Raw genomic sequence first — 9,558 nt, 5'->3', positions numbered from 1 at the left:
ACGTTTTTCTTGGAGCGCCGAACCCATGTCTGAACACCGGGCATTGGGACAAAATACCATCCAGGGGCAATGGCTACATTAGTCTTCCCTTCATGCAGCAACCTTTTATAATTGCAGTCCAATAAAAACTATGGCAACTGAAGGCCCACATAATAATACAATTAATGCAATGCATCAAGCATTGAATATAACATTTTAATATAAGTTACATATTTCATACCAGTCATGATATAATTGACATTTCTAGTGAACATGATAAATTAATTATCCTTTTGTTTAACTTGGGAAAACTGCTGCACTCTAGAGGTAGAACTGCAAACTGTCTGAAGCACGACAGATTTACATTGAAACAGAATCGTAATCATAATATATATTTGGGAGGAAACATTCCCCCAAACATTTGCAAAACAACAAAATAATACATAAATAAATCGAATTAATACCCTATATCGATAGGCTATGGTGAAATAAATATAGTATTACTTGTTATTTCAAACTTAGTGTACACTTTTGTGCATTCCCTCATATTTTTCCATTGTAATGTCTCCCATTTATGTTTTGTGCTTTTCTGGGTTTGCTAAATAAACACACTGGGAGCATAAGCAGCGTCGCTGACTTTATCTTTCCACTGTTTCTCACTGGCCATGGTCTTCTAGCAGTAATAATTGTGTATAAACGGGGCGCTGGAACTCTTTGAACAGTCGCAGAATGATCCATTTTCTTATCCATTTATTACCCTTTACACATGAGGTGGTCCGCGAAAGGTCTTGATGACAATTTAGTGGTACAGCTAAAGTCAAAGGTTGAAAATCACTGAATTAGCCTATATAACTGTCGATGTATGAAGGGTTCTATTTCATCCTTACTGACCGCCAGAGGCGGTGCATTAAGCACTGGATTTATCCGTCTCGCGCACGCGCAGTTCGAGTACCTATACCAACAAGGTCACATGTGACCCTCGTGACACCGGATTGGCTATATAGCCCGGTGTCGACAGAGGATCTGTTCCTTTCATCTTCTCGCAAAGACGCATGTAGTAGTACCGCTTGCGGATAGCGTATTCGCTTTTTGGAAAGGATCGCGCTCCAGACTGTGTGCAGCCTCGCGACCAAGGGTCGGAGCAACGGGTGAACTCGTCCTCCAGGGGCTGTTTGTCTGTACAGCGCGGAAAGGCTTCCTTTGAGTTGAAGCTTCCAAGTTTTGTTTAGTAACATTTTTGTTAGAAAAATATATATATATAATCGTTCAGTCACTTACCGGTGAAGGCAGCGCTCTCGCGTCCTCTCCCGAGAACACCCTCATGTCCAGGGAATTGGGGCGTGTTATGTCCACCCTGGTCCAGACTCGCCGCCAGGTTTGGTTGGCTCAGTCGCCCCTGATGGAGGCATGCAGGAAGGCCCTCAGAGCCGTGCCAGTGGTACCGGGGGAGCTGTTTGGGTCAGCTGCCCTGGAGACACTGGAGCGAGCTGCTCAAGCTAGGCAAACCAACCTGCAGCTGTCGGGTCTTCACAGGAGTGTGTCAGCTCCTGGCAGGCCTAGAGCCCCCCCGGCTGCCCCCCGGGGCCGCTACCAGCCACGCTCTTACCCAGCTAGAGATGAGGGCTTACGTAGGTCTCGGCGGCCCGCCCAGCAGCCCGCTGATAGCTTTCGCGCCCCCGCCTTCCCATCGCCCGGGCAGCCTCGGGCCGCGAAGCCTCACCGGTACCCCTCCAGAGCCGACAGAGGCCGGGGGGCCAGGCGCTAGGACAACGGGGCCAGTCGTCGGCTGTTTTTCCCAGCAGCAGATCAGTTACTGGGCTGCCTGTACTATAGACCCCTGGGTGGTTTCCACCTTAACCCGGGGGTACGAATTACAGTTCCGACGCCGGCCCCAGGCCTTCGGCCGGGTCAAGATGACAGTCGTCATCCGCAGCTCTGGCCCAGGAGCTATCCGCCCTCCTGGCCAAGGGTGCGATCGAGCCAGTGGACCCTCAGTTACAACCCACGGGGTTCTACTCGGCGTACTTTCTGGTACCCAAGAAAGACGGCGGATTCCGGCCCATTCTAGACCTAAGGGGCCTGAACATGTTTTTAAAAGTTTTACCATTCCACATGCTCACCTCGGCGGACACCCTGAGGGTAGTTGCCAGGGGGGAGTGGTTCACGACCATAGACCCGAAGGACGCCTATTTTCATGTGCCGGTTGCGCCACACCACAGGCAGTTCCCGAGGTTTGCCTATCGGGGCAGGCATTACCAGTTCAGGGTACTTCCCTTCGGGCTTACCCTCTCCCCGAGGGTTTTTACCAGGGTTGTGGCGGCAGCCCTCGCACCCCTGCAGACGCAGGGCATGAAGGTCCTGCCGTATCGGGACGACTGGCTGGTCTCTGCGCCCTCCAGGTCCCAGGTGGCCCAGGACATGGCCCGCCTGCTTTCGCACGTCGCCCGGCTGGGCTTGACGGTGAACCAATCAAAGAGTTGCCTGGACCCTTCCCAACGGTTTACTTATCTGGGGTTGGTCCTGGACTCGGTCGCCATGAAGGCCTACCTTTCACCTCGATGGGTGAATGACATCCTCCGCCTCCTTCCCCTCTTCAGAGCCGGCAGGAGGCTGCTTTTTATTCCGTTTCTTCAGCGTTTGGGCAAGCTGGCACTGCTTCAGCTGTGGTGCCTCTGGGCTTACTGTCCCTGCGCCCACTCCAAATGTGGCTGAACAGCCTGCACCTAGATGCCAAGTGCCACAGGCAGAGGAGGGTCAAGGTGACCCTGCAGTGTTTTGTCTCTCTGGCTCCATTGAGAAAGAGCGCATCTGGAGGCAGGCGTGCCCATGGGCGCAATTCCGGCACGCCGGGAGTTGGTGACAACCGACGCCTGCCTCTTGGGATTGGGCGCAGTGTGGCAGGGCAGGACTGCGCAGGGACGGTGGTCTGGCCGGGACGTGGCACAATCACACACTATCAATGTGCTGGAACTCCGGACTGTGCAGCTGGCACTAGCCAGCTTTCTGCCCCATTTGACAGGCCGGCATGTCCTGGTCCGGTCGGACCACATGGCCACGGTTTCCCAGGTGAACCACCAGGGGGGCACCAGGTCGGCACGGCTTCTCCGGGTATCCCAGAGCCTGTGGACTTGGGCTTCTCCTCGTCTGGCCAGCCTACGGGCAATCTATTTGCCGGGGGCCCAGAATCGGGCGGCAGACTTCCTCTCCCAACGGAAGCCTCCACCGGGGGAATGGCGGCTTCACCCCGAGGTGGTGGAGTCAATGTGGGGCCTCTTCGGCAGGGCAGAGGTGGACCTCTTTGCCTCGGAGGAGTCGGCGCATTGCCCCCTCTGGTTCTCCCGGGCAGAACCGTCCAGCCCTTTAGGGCAGGACACGCTGGCGCACGATTGGCCGGACAGGCCTCTTTATGCGTACCCACCATTGCCTCTGGTTCTACCGACACTCCAGAGGGTCCTTTTGCAGGACCACCGGCCCCTGCTGGTGGCCCCCTTTTGGCCGGGGAGGCTCTGGTATCCACTGCTGCTCAGGCTCTGCCGCAGCTCGCAATGGCCCCTCCCCGACAGGAGGGATCTCCTGTCCCAGCTGGGGGGTCAGATCTGGCATCCCGACCCCTCTCGCCTACAGCTCTTGGCTTGGCCACTGCAGGGCCCGACCCACTGCTGAGGGCTGCACTGCGGCTGTCATGGGTACTGTCATGAGTGCCAGGGCACCGTCGACCAGGTCCCCCTACAGCCATGAGGTCTCCAGCATGGGACCTGCCGCTGGTGCTGGAAGCCTTGTCATCGCCTCCCTTCAAGCCTTTGGGTCAAGATGGGTTGTAGTGGCTGTCCATGAAGGCTGCCTTTTTACTCGCCATAACCTCTGCCTAGTGGGTCGGGGAGTTGCATGCCCTATCAGTGAGTGATACATGCCTGTGGTGGAGGTCTGATGGCTCGGGTGTCACCCTATGGCCGAATTTTGCGTTCCTGCCAAAGGTGCTTCCACGCAATCACCTTAACCAGCCCATCCAGTTAGCATGCTTAGACCCCCCATCTGGGGAGGGTGGGTCTGAGCTGCTGTGCCCGGTGCGGGCCCTTAGGGCTTATATTTCTGCTACCGCCGGTATTCACCAGTCGGAGCAGATTTTTGTTTGCCATGCTGGCCCTAACAGGGGTCGTGCTTTAACAAAGCAGAGGCTGTCCACTGGATTGTGGTGACCATATCGCACGCCTACGGGGCCAGTGGCCGCCCCCCGCCATCCAGGGTGAGGTGTCACTCAACCAGGAGCGCCTCAACATCATGGGCTGCCCTGAGAGGGGTGCCCCTGGGGACCATCTGTGCCGCGGCGTCATGGGCGTCGCCTAGCACATTCTCCAGGTTCTACCGGGTCAACCTTGCCACTCCCCATACAATGGGCATGGTCCTGATGCCAAGCTCTGCTGTCTCTGGTCAGTAGGTGAGCGCTTTGATTCTTCGTGACGTTGTTGGTATTGGCCATCCAGTGCTTAATGCACCGCCTCTGGAGGTCAGTAAGGATGAAATAGAACGCAGAGTTATGTATGTAACTCCGGTTCTATGAATCCTGGATGACCGCCAGAGTTACAGGTCACTCAGAAGTCTCGTGGTTCGCAAGAAGATTCTGAGAACAGATCCCCTGTCGACACCGGGCTATATAGCCAATCCGGTGTCACGAGGGTCACATGTGACCTTGTTGGTATGGGTACTCGAACAGCGCATGCGCGAGACGGATAAATCCAGTGCTTAATGCACCGCCTCTGGCGGTCATCCAGGATTCATAGAACCGGAGTTACATACGTAACTCTGCGTTATCCTCTCTCAATGTTATGCTAAATTCCATCAGAACGCTAGCATACATTAGCTAGCTGACAGTCCATCTATTCTGAGCTTATTCCACTCGCTAGCTTTGTTTAAAGTAAGGATTTCTTATTATTATTATTGAATTGCAGGAAATTTGTTTTCAAATTTTGCTGTCAGGAAGTCTCCATAACCCCTGGCATATTTGGTCCCCCCCAATGTTGACAACAGGGCTACAGGCTTTTCATTGAATCTTAGTTGATTAACCAACAGAAAAAAGTACTTCTCAATCATTATTGCCATTTAGATACAATCCAAGGTAAGAACTAGAATATTGAATTGTCCGGTGTCATAAAAAAATAGCGTACAGGAGGTAAATACAAAAAAATATTTGGCATACAAGTTAAAGCATCCAGAATAAAAAGAATGAACAATCATCTATAAAGTGGAACTTGGAAATAGTCTATTCCACAAGTAACCTGTAAAGTCAATTAGTGTTGACAAAGGTAATGGTCTTAGGTATTCCTTGTTGCCCGGTGTCAAAGCACCCCATTGCCCGTGTGTGTGACCATGTGGCGACGCAGATTGCTGGGGTTGTTGAAGCTGGCTGTGCACTGCAGACACACGTAAGGCTTCTCCCCCGAGTGAGTCCTCAGGTGGATCTTAAGGCTGCCGTTCTGAGTGAAGCGCTTCCCACACTGGACGCAGACGTACGGCTTCTCTCCGGTGTGGATGCGCATGTGGATGTTTAGCGTGGCCTTGTTGGCGAAGGACTTGCCGCACAGGGCACATGGGATGGGCGGCTCCCCGGTGTGTCCGGCCCGGTGCACGATCAGCTCCTCGCGGTTGACAAAGCTCTCCCCGCAGAAGCTGCAGTCCAGGCTCTTGGCCACTCCCTGTGGGGTCACAAGGTTGTGCAGCAGCGGGAACTGTGCGCCGAAGTGGCCCGGTCGCCTTCCCTTGTCGCCGGCCTCTAGCGCGGCGTGCTTGAGGGACAGTGAGGCGGCCTGGAGGCGCTGGAGCCGTTCTGCTTGGCCGTCTCTACCGGGACCCCCCCTGCTGTCCTGCGTCCCCTGCGAAGGGGCCCTCTCACTGGGGCCGCTGTTGAAGCTGAGGAGGCTGTCGTGTGTGATGCTGTGGTCCGGGGACAGCGAGCTCAGGGCCTCCAGTTCGGACGCGGTAAAGAGGGTGTCATTTGCGTCCACCGCCAGTGGGCCCTCCCCTTGTCCGTGGACGCTCAGGATCCGCAGGTCCCTGTTGTGACTGGCCATGTGGGAGGAGCTAGGGGCGTCCACATGCAGACTCTCCGAGGTGGCGCTGCGCTGTGTGCTGCGGTATCCAAATGCATCACAGTCTTCTGCAGAGAGACAAAACATAGTATAGGTAATTGTTTTATTATTAGCACATAGGGATAGAATGTTTACTTTGGGAGTAACTGTACAAGTCTCACTGATTGTGGTATTGGTGTGACTCTTTTGTATGGTCCTCAACTAGTTGCACATGTCCATTGTGAGTTAAACTTGTACAAAGGCCTGTTAAGCTATTTTTTTCTTTCCTAGTTTATGACTTCCCTGAGGCAAAGGTACACACAAACCCAAGCACATGCACAGGGGTAGCCTACAGTGTTTTTTAAATAGCTTATATTGTTGTTTTTACTACTGCAGATGTTATTTAAATAAATATCAAATGTAATTTATGATATTTATAGTCTTGCCCACCAACTAACTTTATCTTTAATAAGTTGAAGATAAGGTTTAAGATATTTTAACAATTTACCTAGTTTCTTTGTGAACAGTGGATCTTTTATTCAAATGTGCTCCCGTTCAGACTGTGTTAACTTGGTGAGAGGCTGACGCAGATAATTCAGAGATATATGCTATGGGGCTTCTGTTGAGTTAGCGGGTAAATCATATTTGTGTCAACTAAAATGTCCAATTCAATATTTGAAGAATGAAAAGCAGTTTGAAGTGAAAATACATAGAAAAAATGCATAATAAATATAGGCCCCCTGTACAATATGACAATTTAATTCCAAAGGTACCAGTCGAGAAGCAATAAGGGACTGCGTTACCGACAAAATCACAATTGATAAAGTTTGCCAAAAACATGACCAATCACCAGTGATGTGGAGATATATAGACAACAGTTATATAGACCATATCTAACACACTGATATTACCGAACCACTCATACATGTATTCACCTGTTGGCCTGCCTCCACCAATATCCTCTTCATCTTTGATTAAAATGATGTCTGGGGTCTCCTGCTTTCCTCATTAAGAGGGAAACACACATAAGACATATTTTTGCATTTGCACAGAAAAGTTGTAAATCCCCATTTAAGACACAGTGAATCATAAAGGTGTGTGATTATATAGGTGTGTGCTGTGCCTACCTCTGCTTGAGTTGCAACAGACGAAGCCTCAGTTTTGGATGGTGAATGAGAAGGGTGATATCCAACCGCCTTATGGTCCATCTGGGGCTTTAAACCTGAAGACGATGACGATGATGACGATGATGATGATGATGATGATGATGATAATGATGATGATGAACAACAAGGTGCAGGAAACGGTCATCTCGTCCATTCAGAAAAGTCATGTGTTGTGAGGTTGCCTATTTCTCGGTTATTCGTCATTATTAATTGTGCAGGATGAATCATGTTATTATTCATTTTACTACACATAGTAATTAATAATACAGTGAGCGTGCTTAAAGACCCCCCTGAACACTTGGACTGTCTTGTTTTCCAACTATTACTCAACTCACCATTTCCCAGTGATTTAGTCCGTGGTTTGCAGATGTTGGCTCGAGCCAGAGCGAAACGACTTGCCGCACGCGATGCATTTGATCTCGTTTGAAGCCGCATAGAAAACAGCTCACTCCTCATCACCTTCATCCTCGTCCTCAGCGCTTCGTTTTCTTTCAGGCTCTGAGTTATTTGTAGGCGAAGGGTAGTCGAGCCTTCCGAGAACAGTTGGCTAATTTCAGATACGGCCGCTTTCGCAAGTACGTCCATTATGGACGAAAGCTGTTCTTCCAAAGTAGAGCCGCTCGGCGACATGTTTATTGGCATATTTCACTCGACCACTGTTGATGTGACAGTAACAGAAACTGACATCAAACTGAACCCTGTGATGTGGATTTACCCCAGGACGTAACACGCAAAATGGCCTCTTCCGGCATGCTACCGTAATTACTAGAAAACAACACTGTAGTACAGCTCGATGGAAATATTGACATATCAGTCTACCCATCGGTGTGTGTGTGTGTGTGTGTGTGTGTGTGTGTGTGTGTGTGTGTGTGTGTGTGTGTGTGTGTGTGTGTGTGTGTGTGTGTGTGTGTGTGTGTGTGTGTGTGTGTGTGTGTGTGTGCAGGGCCGTAGCACCAAATCCTGGGCCCCTATACTATAGGTACTGATGGGCCCCCCTGCGCCAGGTTGTTGACGGGGTGGGGGGTCCGGAGCGATTGTTGAGGGGGGGGGGGGGGGGGGGGGGGGGGCGGACTGGCCGAAGTGTAAACAAAATTTATTTATTTATTTATTTTTGGTCATGGGCCCCCCCTCTGCCTTGGGCCCCCCCACAACTGTCCCCTTTGTCCCCGCAGTCCGACGGCCCTGTGTGTGTGCATCAATCAGAGTTGTAGTTAAACCTTTCGCACATAAAAGGGCTGTGAAAACCAAATCGTTGTTGTTGTTGTTTTCTAACCCAGCTGTATTTCAGTCAGCTTATGTTTTCCTGAATACTCACTGTTGGTGTGTGTGTTTCTTAAGTGACCACCTTATGTTACGCAGCTTCAAGACTGCTGATTTAAGGTGTGTGTTATGGTTTCCATGGTGATGTGTTTGCGGGTTCATCTCTTCAATGCATAATACATATGTAGTCAAGCTGTTTTCTTTTCCTGCAGTTTATTTTCGGAGATTGTCAAACTTGTCAAAAGTATATAAAGTTTAATATTTACAGTACAAATTACTATGTTTGCTTTTGGTGACAAGCTGGAAGCCGGTCAGCAACGTTTATCTACAAGAAGACTGAATTTAGCCGAATGAATGACCGTCGATGAGAGAAACTGCCGCTGTTTCCAGGAGTTGCTTTTCTCAGTGTCTCGTAAGGAGCCGTCGCCATCATCTGGACGTCCCAGAGAAATGCAGGCAAAAACATCTCAACCATTAAACTCATATAGAGCTCTATAATCTTGTTTTTGCTGGCCAACCCTTTACTTTATTAATTTCTTTATTGCTAACGACTATTCTATTTTTTTAATAAGAAGACAGCTTGGTGTTTTCGCTTATGTTGGTTTTAATGGACTGAGAGAGAAGGCCGTTCGGTATTTCCTAGGTTTCATGGACTGAGAAAAAGAGGATGAAGAGGACGAGTTATCTCATCAGGTGAATTTGTTCTGAACAGAAAGTTCGCTGTTTTGTTCAAACAACCAAAAATGGGGGGGGGGGGAATGTTGTATTTTATTGATTTGTTTTTTTATATTCTTACAAAGGGTTATTCTAAATATAATTGCATTGCTATGTGATTACAATATGAATTATATATATACGGTAGGCCCTATATTACAGTATTCTGTTTTTATGGTTTTCCAGTATGCGTTTCAGTCCAGCAATTGTTACTTAAATCTGGATAAATATAGTCCACTGCTGTCTTCCCTGAGTAAATTATATTTATTGGTTACAGAAACAGGGGTAAAATTCGATGTGTTTGTCAATGCCAGTCTCCACAAACGACCTCGTGAACGTTCCAGTCAGCTTGGAACCCAGGTGTTTGGTCGCGCTCT

The 9,558-nt window shown here is 49.9% G+C and overlaps 1 protein-coding gene across 8 annotated transcripts; it reads right to left on the bottom strand.

Moving 5' to 3' along the window:
* Window positions 1-5,014: 5,014 nt before the first annotated feature.
* Window positions 5,015-8,004, bottom strand: LOC115551938 (gastrula zinc finger protein xFG20-1). 8 transcript variants are annotated; one of them, XM_030367568.1, is made up of 4 exons: window positions 7,543-8,004; window positions 7,169-7,263; window positions 6,977-7,037; window positions 5,015-6,127 (listed from the first exon to the last, which is right to left on the bottom strand). In XM_030367568.1, the coding sequence occupies exons 1-4, from the start codon at window positions 7,847-7,849 to the stop codon at window positions 5,313-5,315; spliced, it is 1,278 nt and encodes a 425-aa protein (XP_030223428.1). In that variant the 5' UTR covers window positions 7,850-8,004; the 3' UTR covers window positions 5,015-5,312. The 8 variants fall into 8 exon arrangements, with proteins under 8 accessions (XP_030223428.1, XP_030223427.1, XP_030223426.1 ...); XM_030367567.1 differs by having other exon boundaries at window positions 6,977-7,040; window positions 7,543-8,002; XM_030367566.1 differs by having other exon boundaries at window positions 5,015-6,130; window positions 7,543-7,999.
* Between the last annotated feature and the right edge of the window lie 1,554 nt (window positions 8,005-9,558).

The sequence above is a fragment of the Gadus morhua genome, chromosome 10, assembly GCF_902167405.1.
Source record: "Gadus morhua chromosome 10, gadMor3.0, whole genome shotgun sequence".
Classification (NCBI taxonomy): domain Eukaryota; kingdom Metazoa; phylum Chordata; class Actinopteri; order Gadiformes; family Gadidae; genus Gadus; species Gadus morhua.
This window is presented reverse-complemented; position numbering and strand designations above follow the sequence as displayed.